The 16067-nt window shown below is 48.2% G+C and overlaps 1 protein-coding gene across 1 annotated transcript in view; it reads right to left on the bottom strand.

Annotated features, from left to right (window-relative positions):
* PALLD (palladin, cytoskeletal associated protein) overlaps positions 1 to 16067 on the bottom strand; it is a 387834-nt gene that overhangs the window by 186129 nt on the left and 185638 nt on the right. Inside the window, exons 8-9 of the mRNA XM_065879773.1 lie at positions 13795 to 13914; positions 11451 to 11790 (exon numbers count right to left, since the gene is read on the bottom strand). Coding sequence (XP_065735845.1) covers positions 11451 to 11790; positions 13795 to 13914 — 460 coding nt within the window. The remainder of the gene's footprint in view (positions 1 to 11450; positions 11791 to 13794; positions 13915 to 16067) is intronic.

The following is a 16067-nucleotide window of genomic DNA, read 5'->3' as shown; positions in this document are numbered from 1 at the left end:
AATTCAAAACTTTAATTTATCCGTTTATAGATACTCACCGTGTCAGGGCAACTTCTAGTCACTTTTCAGAGGTCAAACTCTTAAGAAATCAGCTATCCAACTCAGGCCAGCCCCCCACCCAAACACCCGACACAGACCTGGCCTTGCAGGACCGCCTCCCCAAACACTCCCAATTGGGAGCTGTCATTGATGCCTCCTGTCTGCCTGGACCCCGCGTAGCCCCTTCATTCCACTCCAATCCAGGTCTATATGTTTGGGGCCTGAGCTGGGTCCAGGAGTAAGTCTGCGTCATCGCCTGCCTGCATCCATCCCTGCAAGATGGTCAGGTATGAGAAGACAGCGGAGGAGGTGCAGCCTGAGATGCAGAGCAAAGGTAGGACCGGCCAGGTGGGCCCCAGGCTCTAGAATCTGTTTCCATGGTGGCTTCCCTTGTCCTGACTGAAAGGACCCAGAACAGAGACAGCATTGAAGAGATGAACCTTCCTCATTCCATTCCAATTGTTGTTGGAATTCCAGTTTACTGAGATTGCTTCCTACTGGCACCAAGAGTGCAAAACAGAACTTTGTTGTACAAAAGCAGCCTTTGGCCCTTTGTTATGTGCAAAATAACGACATGTGCATTTCCCTGCAGGTGATACCACGGTGAACACGGGAGCAGAGGTCCTCAGCAGAAATCAAATTCTCAAGTAATGGACACTGAGGGGACATCTGACTGCTTTCAGAAACCTCCCTCTGCCATTTCTTGGTAAAAATTGAAAATTCTTTATTATCTTTCTCTCCACTAAGGCAGCTGTTCAGTATCAGACTGTTAGAGTAATGACAAGACCAAACATAATTCTGCTCTTTTAAGACAGAATAATTAGAACACACATGAAGTGAAACTCCTGCTGTTATCCTAGAAGGTCCCATCGTGAAACCCTCTCCTCTGTGAGAATGCTTTGTGACAGAATAAAAATAAATGTGAACGTTTCACATCTGATTTAGAGGACGCCCTTTGAAGAAAACAACTGCTACGAAGGAGAGGCGGATACCAGACAGGAAACACGATCACCCAGAGCGAGGCTTCACCCCCGTGACCAAAACTACTTGCAAGTCCAAGCTACAAACTCCATTTTAGAAACTACAGAAGACATTTTTACTTTGCAATGCACTGCACTCAGGCCATATTTCATAGCTTTCTTTTTCTTCCCTACAAACAGTACTACATATAACGATACATCCCTGAAACCAGATGGCACAGGAACTATTTTCCAACAAAGAAAGAAACAAGGACGAGAAAATATTTGTGGTCTTTCCAGAAACCTTTCAAAACCTTCCCATTTAATGGCAATTGCTAGGAAAGCAGAAAGTTTGAAATGATAGCCGAGCCGTATAATTACCCATATTTGACCGATGTATAAACTCCTCTGAGAAAAAGAAGACCAGAGAGCTGGACCTACACTCCTTGTGGTCCCTGACGTGCATAGTGAAGTAAAAATATTTGGATAGTATGTCAGTGATTCCACGGTTTTACTAGCTTTGTATCAGGAGGCTCACAGCTGGAGCCCCTCAAAGGCCGCCTACAGAAGATACACCCGCCACTCCATGGACATAAAAAACCAGATCCGCAGGACACTGTGAAACAGAGCCAGGCACAGAGAAAGCACGCCCCAGGGTTTCTGAGTTGAGCTGGGGCAGAGAAGTGAGCTCTAGCAAACAGTGCGAATGGAGACAGCGACCCCAACTAAAGGTTCTTATTTACTAAGGCATTTCCCCGGAACTTCAGGAAAAACCCTGACAATCGCTGTGTATCCTCCTAACAGCCTTGACAGGAGGAGGTGCCCATACTTTCCTGGTGGGAACCTCTGCATCCAGGGGTCAGAAGACGTGAGTTTCGTACAGCAAAGTTGGAGGTTCTGACTGCAATTAATTTATAGTTTCCTTTTGAATAATGGGGCAAATTTGTGTGTGAATTTATGCGTGATTATCCAGCCAATGTGCTTCATGAAAATCTACATATTTTATCCAATTTGTTTAATATGTACCTTATTCTCAAAACCAAATGAAAGAACATCTAATTCCTTTTGAGTAGTGGAGCAAATCTGTGTCTCAATTTATGCGTGATAATCCAGCCAACATGTTTCATGGAAATCTATTTTATCCAATTCGTTTAATACGTACCTTATCCTTCAAACCAAATGAAAGAATATCTAGTTCCCTGCCACATATGGAAAAGGTTTTCAAAAACCAACATTGATTCCAGTGCTATCCACAAGGTTTGTGTAATCGTAACCTTAGTCGAGTAAGGAAACAGTCATTCTTAGGTTTGTTGAGAAAATGAACAGTCTGCTTTTACACATGTAAGAGGAACCAACTCAGATAAAGCTCCCTGGGACTCATGTTTTCACCATTAGGTGATGGCTTCATTTGAATGAAGGACTTACACATTCACAGAGAAAAAGAAATCAATGGTAAAAAAAAAAAAAAAAAAAAAAGGGCAAGCTACGTACTTCAGCATGCAGCAGGCAAATAAATTCTCTCGTAGGGAAAGCTGCAGACACAAACCAAAACCCAATATATATGGATTACAGACTCACGAGCCTTAGCTCAATTGTTCTTAAACGACTGCTTTCAAATATCAACATCTAGGAAAGAGGCGTGTTCAGTAAAAACCCAGCTCAAGGTCCTCCTTGGATAGAAGAGGTTAGTAACTACAGAACGGATCACAGTGCTACAGTGGAAACAAAGTGAGCAGGGACGAACAAAGAAGTACGAACCATACCAGAAATGACTCCTTCCACTTCTAACTACAGAGGCCCTGGGTTGCTCTTCGTGAAACACCAGCAGGTGATCCCAAGGGCGCTGTGACGTCCTTGCCCTCCCACCCACCTCCTCTGATGCAAACCCGGCCCTCCACTCTCCTTGCGGCCTTCCTTCTCCTCTTGCCCCCAGACCCCTCTTCTATGGGATTATCTGTGGGATTCTTTGTTTCTACCCAACATCCCACCTCCTCGGTGTCATCGGAAATGCTTCTGCGCTGACTGGAAGCTGGATTTCCTTGAGGACGTTACTAACCTCATCGTGATCTCCTCTGAGCAAGGAGAGTCCTACATGGTTCCGGATCCCCAATGCACTCTTAGCACAGCTCCGCCATCACCCCTAGGCAGCTGCCTCTCCTTCCATCTCTGTGCTCCTGTGTCGCGCTCCCTCTCCCCTGCCCATCACCAACGACCTTGGCCACGTCCTCACTTTGCTGATGGCTTCACTACTTCGTAGCACGTGGTTTCCTGCCACCCACTTTGGCCATCGTCCACATAAATGCTCCTTCTAAAGTGTCCACTTCATCGCTCCCTGACTGCTTCCTCCACTCCTGTGACCCTGACCTCCACTACCACTGGCTACTCAAACAGACACCACTGGAATTCCTCTACCACGTGGAAGTTCCTTCTTTCTTAAGGGTTTGAACGTTCAGAGTCTTCTCTGTAGTCACAACTTCTGTTCCCTTTTCCTGTTTTCCCATCTCACCCTCCGAGTCGTTTTCATTCTTGGTGTAACTTCCATTTTCTTCAGTTTGATCTCTTTTCCCCTTAAGCCCCGATTTGCCTTAACCTGCTTCCCTTTCTGACCCCACAAGGACACAGCTGGTGGTGCTGGCATGTGGGGATGCATTGCTCCTACCACCTTCAGAGGGCTGATGATGGCTGAAACCAACTCCTGAGACCACAGTCACTGAATCCAACGTGGATCAGTCTCTAACTTCAAACGGGTTCTCACTATTTCTACAAAACACGCAGCACCGGTCCTGGAATTCCTTATCCTTTCTCATTGCTGTCTTCAGCCTTTTTCTCTCTTCATCTCCCACTAACCACAACTCCGCTCCCGCTTTCGGCGGGTATTTTACTGATAATATTGTTATTTGACTTGGAACCTCAATTTCCCTTCTCGTATCTTTTCTCCCTCACTGTTGCTTCTGAGGGGAAAGTCTCATCCTACTTTCTGTGCAAGGCCTTGTATGGATTATCCGCTAAACACTGGTCTTTAAAATATCTGGCTTATTTTGGGCCTTAAAATGAAAAGTTATCTTACTCCTGTTACTTTTGTTTTTTAATTAAGTTTTATTACTCCTGTTACTTTTATCCCAACACCTGAGATGCGCAACTGGAGAAAGAGGGGTTGGGTTTGGGGGAGCAGAGCCAGTGTATGAGGGGCAGCATCACTCTGGAATATGGGGCGTTTTCTGGGGAGGGTCTTCCAGGATGGGTTGTCAAAGCCCAGATGGAATCCCAAAGCCCCTGACATCTAGGAGGAGAGGGGGGCTCCGGGCGGGGGGGGGGGGGCAGGGGCAAGAGCTCGCAGGGCCAGAACCTTCTGCGTCCAGCTGTGCTCAGTATGGTGGTCGCTGGCCTGAGGCTGAATGGAGAAGGACGGATGGGAGAGACAGGGTGCCAAGGGCTCACTGCTTTTAAAATAACACTTTGTAGCCATAAAAGAACGCTTACTGTTGAAAATTCAGTTGGAAAATCAAGTCAACGGGAAAACACAGTCTCTTCAACAGTGCACCACGCAGAGAGCTGTAACATTTGGTGCATTTCCTTCTAATACATAACACACATTTTATTTTATTATTTTTGGCCGTGTGGCTTGTGGGAGCTTAGTGCCCCGACCAGGGAATGAACCCGAGCCCACGGCAGTGCAAGCACCGAGTGTTCTAACCACTGGACCACCAGGGAATTCCCACATAATACACATATTAGTTGGTTGAAATAGTCTATATTTTTCCGTTAAATTCGTCTTCAGCTCCACGTATCATTTTGCTTCTAGTATTGTTTGCTTAATGCTCTGTTGCTAATATTTGGACGGCAGACTTACAGCACGCTCTCTGGGCATGTAGTTCATACGTGGCTCCCCCTTAAAAAAATAAAAGGTCTCTACCCAGCAGGGACTACATTTTTCAACTTACTCTGTAATCACCAAAGGGGCCCTCGTATGCGCTTAGGCCAGATGAGATGGACACACTGAAGAGAGATTGCATCATCATTTACTCTTTCACGGAAAGCACCCAATATTTGAGATGAGTATCTGGCACTTCCTCTGGATGGTTGAGAACTACTTCAAAACTATGTAGATTATCTGTAAGTATTTTCAGCTGTACTTTAGACACCAGATAAGGCTACCGGCCATAAAAAGGACTCAAGCTTCTTCAGGAAACGTAATTAAAACTTCACACTCACCAAGCGACTAGCACAGCAGAGCACTCATATCCTAACATCCAAGAATGTGACTCTGTGTCAGAGCCAATATTGAGGTGAAAAAACCCTGAGGAAGGAAGGATACATCGAGATGTTATTCCTTCCTGAAAAGCTTTAAGCTTCAGGAAGTTCCTTGATTGGACTTTGCATTCCTGGGAGGGGCTGCCTCAAAGTGATTCAACATCAACACTGTTCCTGCAAAGCCATCATCATATTATATCATGAAGAGTCCACACCCGCATGGCCAGGGGCCTCAGAATTAGGACCACGGTCCCACAAACACGCGGATGAGTGTGTGCCTGTGATTTTATAATGACAAATGGAAGAAGCTTCTTGCTGCCCTATTTTTTTGTCCTAATATTACTTTGAAAACCCTTCTGGTTCTATACTTTGCACTTCCACTGTCACTAAATTGCTTCGTTATTTGACTAGACTCAGCAGACACGGAAAATCGTTTGACCAGAAATGGAAGCTGGTGCCTATTAGGTTTTCGGAATCAGAAGCAGAGCGGCTTATCTTCCAAACGTCAAACTGGGAAGAGAAGGCATTTTGGATTGCATGGAAGCTAATCTAGGGACTGGTCATTCTACACGTCTGCGTGACGCTGACGGACGTGCAGAATTGTGTGTGTTCCTGCCAGTGTGATCTGAGCGGTACTCGGTCATAAATTACTCAAAGGTAACACCGCTGTCTTCTTCCTCTTTGTGCCTTGGGTGCCAGCATCACCCAACACTGCAGACACTCATCAGGAGTCAGGGAAGGACACGTGAGCTAGATTCTCAGGACATTTCTGTACATTTTAGGACCTCCTGGGACTTCCCTGGTGGTCCAGTGGCTAAGACTCCATGCTCCCAACGCAGTGGGCCCGGGTTCTATCCCTGGTCCGGGGACTAGATCCCGCATGCCACAACTAAAAGACCCCACATGCTGCAACTAAAGATCCCGCGAGCTGCAACTAAAGATCCCACGAGCCGCAACTAAAGATCCCGCGAGCTGCAACGAAGGCTCGGCGCAGCCTTTTTTTTTTTTAATTTTAAAAGAATGACCTCTTCACAACTGCTGGGAGAGGTCATCTCTCTGACCTTTGGTTCTTATTTTGACCTCAGTTGTTTTGCTTATCGTCTCTTTGTTTTGTGTGTGTGTTTAGACCTAGCAGGTAAGCCTCTACCTTGGATAGAACCTAAGAGACCATTGGTGTTCGAATGTCAAACAGTCACAGAGTGAGACCTTGAACCCCAACCGGCAGAGGTTCAAAGACGGAAAACATGCAACTTTCCCAGTTGCACTGACCGAGCCGCACCCGGGCTTGGGCCGCGTCCAACATCAACAGGACGTGCGGAGCAGCCCAGAAGCCCTCGGCCCGTCATCCAGCGTCTGCATCGGACGGGGTGCTGACACGTCAAGCCCACATACCTCGAACAGCAGTTTGCTTGTCCTCCAGCCAGTGGGGGGTGGACAGGAGAGTGACGGGTCCCTCGTTTTCCCAAACGTCTCGTTTGTGTCTACAACGTTTTAAAGTCAGACTTTCATGAAAGGAGAACACGGGAGAAATGAGAAAGGAATTGAAAAGGCTCCCAAATTAAGTACCCTGGACATCCTTTTCTAATGGGATTCTAGCCAATGGGATTCTTATTTAATCCTTCATCCTCATTCAGCTTATAGGATAAGGGTGTCAGCTGGGAGGTACTGTCAAGTGGGAAACGTCTGGGATGGGTGGGGTTGGAAAGTAGAAATCCCACGGTGCATGTGGGTCCAAGTTAAGCACAGTGAACGGCGTTGCTCTAAACGTGGGAGGCCTTTCTCTTCCTCCGTGTGGGTCTGTTCTTGCTTCTTTCATTCAGATCTTCCTGAGCGTTCACTGTCAGCCAGGCCGCAGGACCCGGCCAAAGAGCAGCGAAGAGACGGTCAAGGCCTTTCGCTCTAACCGTGGGGGAAAGCAACGCCCAAAGCAACATGCACGTAAATAAGCCACTGTGAGAAAGAATTCCGTGTTGTGCAGACAGCAGAGGGCGTGGTTTACGGGGCACGGCTGGGGGCCGCGGCAAGTGGGAAGACCAGCCGCCCTCAGCAGCGGGCAGGACGTGCCGGGGAGCGAACAGTCCACGCAAGGGAACCCCTGTGCCCCTCTTAGTGTCCGGGAGCGCGGAGGGGACCACAGGGAGGTCCCAGAGACAGCAAGCCTGGCCCAGCTGAGCCCCTGATGCGAGAGCGGTGCGGGCCGCCCCCTCCTCTCCTGCCTCTCTCCAGCACCCTCCCCCTTCTCCTCCTACTCTCACAGGGCTCACGGCCGCTCATCATCATGCACACGTCAGGGCAGAACTGCACGAGGTGACGCGTAAAACCCGACACCTAAGCAGCAGTGAGTTTACAGGACCTGCCCCTGTCCTCGAGACAAGCATTGCTGGAATAACCAGCTCTCTCAGGGTGGGTGCGAGAGAAAGTTGGAAGAGAGACGCAAAGGTCTGAGACGTGGCCGCTTTGAGAAGACTGATTCAGCCTGCAGTCATTGCACCATTTTCAGGTGGGAACTCCTGACACCATGTTTTCTTTAGCGGCCGAGGGAGGAGAGAGCAGGGAGGACAGGAACAAAGGGAGATGCACCCACACCTCGTTGGGCTGGTGATGGAGCAGGTGACCACGCTGTGAGCGCTTCAGGATCATTCTCCCATCCAAGGGCCTGGGCTTTGAGGGCCGGGAAATGTGGGACCGTTTCAGCCGCTGAGCTGTCCTGGGTCCAGTGCAGGAACTTACCCACGGCCTCCCCTCTAGCCAGCCCCTCCTGGGTGCCTCATCTTGTTTCTTCCACGAGACGGACGACGAATATCAAAGAAGAGAGAAATGGGGTTTGAAAACAGCGTATGGGTCTTTCCATACTGCTTGGCCTAATTGAAGAGATGAGCTTAGTGGGAGAACAGGACCTGTAAAGCACCTGCTCGATCTGGCTCTAAAGTTTCCCTCCAGGGTTTAATCCTGGAGACCCTGCATACCCATGTCCTCCAGGCACTATGTTTTGGCAAGAAAAAAAGATCCTTGGGACTTGATTTCCTATTAACTGACAGAGTCGTGTATTTACGTTGAATCTTCGGGCATCATTTGTAGAGAGTGGGCAGCAACAGACTTACTTGGTGGGCCCTGAACAAAGACAATAATATGAAAAATAGTTCACAAAAGCTAGGCATATGCTCCTTCCTTCCTCCTTTTCTCTGACAAGAGCTATGATTTCAGCAGCACGTGGCTTCTTTTCTTTGCACTGCGCTGGACGGTGCTGAGCGTCCGACACCGAGTCACACAAACAACTCTCACAGGTGAGTTCCTTCCTGGGTGGAGTCTAAGTGCTCCTCTGGCCCACGGTGCGTTGTGTCTGGCACCTGGAACTCACTGAATGGCCCACATCCAATCATGTTTAACTCACACCCGAGGGGTGGTGTCTGAGCCAAAGACACTGAGAGATGCAGAAACGGGTGTGGACGTGGATCCCACGACCATGGGCCAGGAGCACAGATGCAGCTGGAAGCTGGAAGGGCGGCAAGACCCCTAGTGAGGATTTCTGCTGGAGGACCTTGCTGCAGAAGGGAATTCAGGACGTTTCTACCGTTTTGTTTCAGTCTCATTTTTTTCCCTTTCCGTAATAAATAGTGAGCTATTTGAGAGAAAAGAATGCAAAGAGATTTTCCTTCTGACAATGATAATTTTTCAGGAATCTGACAAATCAAACACCCTTTTCAGGTTCATTTATTAAGAGGACATATTTAAACTCCTATTATTTGTCCCCTCCTAATTGTTTCCTATTTGCCTACAAATGATTCAGATGAATGAAATGCCATAAAACCCCCCCAAATATAAGCCTCTCCTTTTTTCATGAAGAGTAGTAAAATCATGGGCCGATGAAAAAAGATTCAAGTACACCAGTTTTCCCACTGCCAACCACAAGACTCAAAACTTCATTCTTTCCCAATGTATGAAGGGAAGTAGACATGAACAGGAATTTTACTTTGCAGTGACATTAATCATCAATTCCTTGGATGTCATTCTACGTGATTTGCAGATGTCATTCGATGGCATTCCTACCAATGGATACAACTCCTGAAACAATGAGCAAACATTTTCTGAAAAGACCATGATAACAGAGAAAGGGTGGAAGACCTCGTACCAAACCATGACGCTGGTTACCTCAAGTATTTCTGTTTTGTGTGAACTGTCACCTCGAGCACGCACTTACTTTGTAATTAAAACAAAATCCAAAACAAGGATTGCAATTCATAAGAAAATTTTTAAATTGATACATATATTTGAAAGTGTCAATCACATGTTATTTCCTACCTAGTAACTGGCAGGTAATTATACAATATGAAAATCATGAAGTGATGCCCTAAGGACATATTTAAACACATAAAGATTTGAAAAAAAGGAAAGCAGCAGGAAAACCTGCTACTAGCAATGTTATTTCTAAGCTACCAGGTTTCCCTAAATTTCGACATGAAGGGAATTTAAACACTGAAATCCATTTTCCCTGTATTTTACTTTGTACCGAAAACCTGACTAAGAAGCAGATCATGACGCCACTCTTCAAACCTGTAGCTCCACAGCCTCTTAATAACCACCCAAGTATTCTGTCTGCCTTTTACAGACAGCGCCCCACCCTCCCAGAGACACTAACCGCACCTAAGGTCCAGCTCAAAGCTGACGAGTTGTTCAAACTCCTGAGATAAGGGGGGCTGCAAGGGCATGTTAACAGCCCCTCCCGTTTGCTCTCCTGTGATTTACACTCACTTTCTGAGCTATTAGGGCAGTCACACTTCACTGAGAGCCCAGCCGGGGCCCAGTCAGTGGACACCCCGCCCGTTCTCACTCAGGAAGGCAGGTCCCTTATTTCATTACAAGCACTGCAAATACATATTCAAGATGCAAAGATAAAGGTAGCCAGCAGAGGCAGTTCATTCAGTGGGTTGGAGCTACAAGAGTATAAATCTCTCTTAAGGCTGCCACTTCTGAGCTCCTGCGACCTGCCCGGCATCTCAGCCCGCCTGGAGTCTAGGTATGGAACGTTCACTACCGTGCACAAAGCTAGCAGCCCTGCTGCCTACACAACGCGGGGTCGTAAAAGAGAGACTTCTGAAACTGCGACACAAGATTGTCACGGAGTTTACGTTTATAAAACTGCCCGCCCATCTGTTAACTTAAGCCATCTGTCTGGATGATTTGTTACTTGCTTAGTCTAATAATGCTCATAAAATCGCCTAACACTAAAGTGATGTACGGATATAAGATATTATTCTAATTTGAATACCTTACCTATTCTCACCAATGAGCTGATGGAACGGAGAATAAAGCAGGCTGTTCAGTACCAGGGAAGCAAAGAGTAACCCCTACCCTGAAGCCATCCTTCCTGCCCCAAATCACAAAGCTCAGACATCACGGGGAAACGCAGGGCGCTTTCCCAGATCCTGGAGAATTCATTCTCAAGGAAATGTGGCCACGTAGACTATGTACACATTTGACGTGACTCTGACGTTTCCACCGACCTCCATCAGGGCAGTGATTCGAGGTCTGTTCTGTTAACTGATTCCTCCTCTCTGACACTGTGACAGCTCCGATCATCGCCACCCTCCCCGGTGTGGTGCCAATGGAAACAGCACACGCAAGGTTTATCATCCTAACAAGATAATGGAAACCAAATACGAAGGTGGTATCCGCGGAAACATGCCTTCCGTGGGTCCCAAAGCCCAGTGGGTCGGGCTGGGAAGCGCGCTCTGCACTCATTCCTTCCCTAGGGTCCGCACCCGCAACCTCCATCCTCAGCTTTCAGGCTTCCCGTGCTTATCTGTATCGGATTTGCTTACCGATTCTTAAATGTGAAACATTTGGAAATGCTTTTAATAGACAGCTCGGTGTAGTCCCTTCCCACCTCCTCTGGGGAGGGCTACACCCTTGCATATGTCGGAAGACTGCACCAGGCACAGATACTTTCACAGCTGAAACCAGTTACAGTTTTTAGCAAAAGGCAGATTTGACCAAGCTTCTCATTTACCTTCTTTACTTTGGGCTATCATTTATATTTTTGAAGGACCCCACTTGGTAGCAAGGTCACACCAGCCTGGGACAACTCGCCTGCAGGAGGGACCACTTGCCCCGTGGTGGAGCCGAGGCAAAACGGTTTCCCTGGCAACAGAGGCAATTCAGCGCAAGTACCACAGTGTGATCAAGCCGTACGGGAGTACTCACAGTTTCGGTTTGGCAAGCAGAGGGGGGGGCTCCTTTGTGGGTGACAGCAGGACGGCTGCGCTGGGAAGAGCTTTGCTGCCATCAGCTCTGCCGTTCATCACTCCATTCACTCCGTGGCCCGGGTGGACGCCGTTGGTTTCCCGCTCCGCGGCGGAATTGAACTCAAGGGCCGTCGGGCTCAGCCCGAACACGGGGCCGGTCACATGCTGGATCTCAGCTGGTTTCTGTGACGCCAACTCGAAAGAGCCGGTGTCCCAGATTGGAGGGGGCAGCGGGGAGGGCTGGAAGCGGCCACTGCTGGCCTCTCCGGCTGAGTCGTAGCTGCAGGTGTCCATGTTGGCTGAGGGAGGAGACAGGAGGAAGACGCCATGATATGCTTAGGATCCACAGACCCTTCCCACCGTCACAGACAGCCTGGGAGCCCAGGGTCCTGTTAGCTGCTGATGGGGCAATGCCGAGGGGGGGCCTGGTTCCCCCAGGCTTGATTTCACTGCACCTGTTTCATTTCCTGAATGGCCCACCAGCTGGGAGACCAGCTACCAATTCATTAACAAATTTCAAACAAGAGCTAAAGATAGAACTTGGTTAAAACACACACACACAACACAAACAGCCTCAAAAAAAACAAATGACAACACAAACAGTATCAACTAATGATACTTTGTCTTCTTGCATTTCAGCCCATGGATCCAACAGAACATCCTACCTGAGCTTTGCTGACATTAGTGTAGGCTACAAAGGTTTTCTGTCCTGGGCGACGGGTATTCACTCATTCACTCATTCATTCATCCATCATAAAGCCAAGTGAAGCTCTGAGTCTAAGGGAAATGTCTTACAATCTCACGGATAATTTTTTCCGGTTCACATGACTGACACCAGCTGTAACTTGGTACAAAAGAAAGTTTTGCTTGTTACTATCAATGGCCTGAACGTATCTTAAGAGTATCTTTGGGGCTTCCCTGGTGGCGCAGTGGTTGAGAGTCCGCCTGCTGATGCAAGGGACACGGGTTCGTGCCCCGGTCCGGGAAGATCCCACATGCTGCAGAGCGGCTGGGCCCGTGAGCCATGGCCGTTGAGCCTGCGCGTCCGGAGCCTGTACTCCGCAACGGGAGAGGCCACAACAGTGAGAGGTCCGCAAAAAAAAAAAAAAAAAAAAAAAAAAAGAGTATCTTTGTATTCCTTGCCTTGCGCAGAGTCCAGCAGAGCTCCAAAAAATGCCTACTGAGGTGAACAGAAAGCTCAAAAATAGCTCTTATGTTTGGTCTAGAGTAGATTTATCCCCGAGGAAAATGGGAAATACTGCATGTTAATTTCTGCCACGCGGACGAGGAGACCGGAGTTTTGGCCGCGTGGTTAGAGTACTGCACTCTTGCTGTGGCCATTTGCTGGGACCGTCTTCAACCCAAAATCAAAATACTGGGATCCTCCCTGGAGCTCTGATCATGACCCCGGAGTTTCCTGTTACCACTTAGAGCCCTCATTCCTATCCACTGGTGTCCCGTTAAGGTGAACTTTACGTTTCTTCTCTTAATGAAGATGAAAAAGCACTAATTCCCCACCACAGCCCTAAACTGCTGGTTTTTTCTGTGTCTCTGCCGCCCCCTAGCACGAGTTCTCCCTGTTCTAGAGAAATCTACGTGCCACTTGGCTGCGTCTCCACTGCCTCCTAACCATGGTGCCCCGTACTGGGCTTGGCCAAAGAGGTATTTTAAAAACCATTGTAAAATAAACAGAAGTAAGGCCGTAAAGACCAGGTAAAGCTAATTAATAATAGTAGAAAACAGTTAACTAAAGGTCAAAGAAATAAAGGAAAAGAACTGTTTCAGGTTGCTTTCCCTAGCAGTAAGTTTCTGAGTTTAAAAAACTGCCCAGATATTTCTGAATGTTGGTTTTAATAAAAAAAATACATTCCTTTAGTTTTTCATAGGCGTCCAGTCTCAATGAAATCTGGTTTCTAAGATCTTGACAGCTTCTCTAGGTTTATCTAGTGGGTTAAACAGTGACTGATTTGCGCCAGTATCTCCAGACCCCGTGGACACTGGTGTGGGCATAGTTCCGGGCCAGCAGGAGGCCCTTGGGCAGCCATCGCATTGTTTCCAAGACCAAGATCCCAAGACTGAAGGAAGAGCCCCACGTGTGTTTCGCTGCTACACCACCATCACCTTTGTGTTTTCATCTCTGCTTCCGCTTCCCCTCCCCCTCTCCCACCCCAGCCTTTTGTTTCGGTGATGAAACCCTGGTTGTGAGGATGACCCCCGGGGCAAAGCATTCCTGGAAGCTGAGCAGTCCTCCAGGTGGGTCCTTTCTGCCGCGGGGACCCGTCAACCCTTCGCTCCTCGCATACCTGAGGTGACCACCAGCTGGGCAGTGCTGGTCGCTGACCCGTAATCATTGCTCGCCGAGCACGTGAAGATCCCAGCGTCCTCGGGGAACGTCTCTGCTATAACGAGGGTGCAGATCTCCTCTGGAAGGAAGAGAACAGAGTAACTCATCAGAGGGTAACCATAAAGTTGGTCCAAAGAAGCCAGACCCTCTGCCTTTCTAAAACAAGCAAATTCAGTAACAATTATTACAGGGTCACTTTACGAAGTCGTCACAAGAGAATCTCTTGACATTTAATGAAGCTGTTGGCAAAAGCTTTGGAGTAGGACTCATTCTTTGTGATTTTTCATCAGCCTTGGTTTCCTCACCTATAAAACAGGGATAACATATACCTCACGAGTGTATCTGTGTAGAGGACACAAGAAGTTCGCAAAGTGTGTGCCTCTGTGCTAGGCACGTGGAAGATGCCAGCTCCTGCCTAGTTTGGTTGATGGTCATGGAAGGCCTTTCAACTACAACGTAGCTAGCTGTTCAACTGAAAAGCCACTGGTGGAGAAAATCAAGCTTCTCTGGAAAGTTGACAATGGGAAAAAAAGAACATAACATGGAAATGTTTGACTGCAGACAACTATTCTGGAAACTACTGTTACACAGTGCGGCCATGTTCTGTAGCATGCAAAGCCCGGACTCTGGGACCAGCTGCCGGGGCCTGAATGATGGCGCTGCCCCATGGGGCTTTTGTGACTTTGGTCCACCTCCCCGAACTTCAGAGCCCTTACCTAGAAGATGGAGATAATAACAGAACCTACCTTTTAGGATTTGTACGAATCATGACTCATAAATCAACCGTCACAGGGTCACCGTGAGGGGTGATCATGGTAACCATGACAACAGCTGACAGTTACGTAAGCCCTTCTCAGGCACTAGGTAACACTACCAGCACTGAATATAGATGAATTTAGATTTAACCCTCATGTCAACCTTATGAGTTACATTTACTACGCTTAGCCTGTCTTACAGACAGGAAAGCTGAAGCACAGTAAGGCTAATTGATTTACCCAAAGTCACGCAGCTCATGAGTGGCAACTTGAACCAAGATGGGCTCCAGACTCCACGCTCCACACGACCATCTATTCTTGTGACATGATACACACTGTTCTTAGGGTGCTGCCTGGTGCGTGCTAAATGCTTGTCGTCAGGAACTGTTAGCTGTTCCATTAAGAAGAAGCTCGATCTAGAGTGTATTAGCTACTTCTAAATAATGAATTAATGTATGTATGTACGTATGTATTATTATGGGAGTGCATTAACTATTTTTAAATTCAATGATTCTCTATATTGTACAAGTAACACAAGATGATTGTGTTGGTAAATGTTAAGAAAAGTCATATACACTAGGGGCTTCCCTAGTGGCACAGTGGTTAAGAATCCGCCTGCCAATGCAGGGGACACGGGTTCAAGCCCTGGTCTGGGAAGATCCCACATGCCGCGGAGCAACTAGGCCTGTGAGCCACAACTACTGAGCCTGCGCGTCTGGAGCCTGTGCTCCGCAACAAGAGAGGCCACAGCAGTGAGAGGCCCGCGCACCGCGATGAAGAGTGGCCCCTGCTCGCCGCAACTAGAGAAAGCCCTTGCACAGAACGAAGACCCAACACAGCCAAAAATAAATTAATTAATTAATTTTAAAAAAAAGTCATATACTTCTGATTCCCACAGAGCCTGTTGATTATTCACGCATTATGTGGGCCACGTGAGACTCTGTACCATAGATTTTTTGCAGGAATGGCTGCAGTTATCCCCTCCTGCATCCAGGCCCTGCTGCAATGGGACTCTGCAGCCCCATCCCCTTCCCTAGCCCTGGGGTTCCGGCTGGCCTGACGGCCGTTTTAACCATGGAAGCGGTGGGAGTGATGTCTGTTCTGAGCCAAAGCCTCAGGTCCCCTCTGGTTCTGCTCCATCTCTAGGAGCCTGGCTGAACCCCTCAGGGATGGAGGCCATGGGGCTGGACAAAGGGGCCCCTGAGCAGAGATGGGCCACCACAACTGAGACCACCGGCTCATCCCTGCCAACCTGGAGGCCAGCCACAGCCCGTGGAGTGAGCCCACCTGGGTGGGCCAAGTCTGGTGCCCCACTGGGGGCTAAGCTGAGCGGCTGGCCCTCAGGATTAGGGACACGGGTGGTCACCACCTGGAGCCACCGATGTCTGGGCGGCCATGCTTTCAAGAACCAGGATGTGGGCAACTTCTCTTCCAAGCTCCTTCTCTAACAGCCCTGAGGGCAAGCTTTTCAGAATTT

The sequence above is a fragment of the Phocoena phocoena genome, chromosome 6, assembly GCF_963924675.1.
Source record: "Phocoena phocoena chromosome 6, mPhoPho1.1, whole genome shotgun sequence".
Lineage (NCBI taxonomy): Eukaryota > Metazoa > Chordata > Mammalia > Artiodactyla > Phocoenidae > Phocoena > Phocoena phocoena.
Note: the sequence above shows the minus strand (reverse complement) of the source record. Positions and strands in the feature narration are given on the sequence as shown.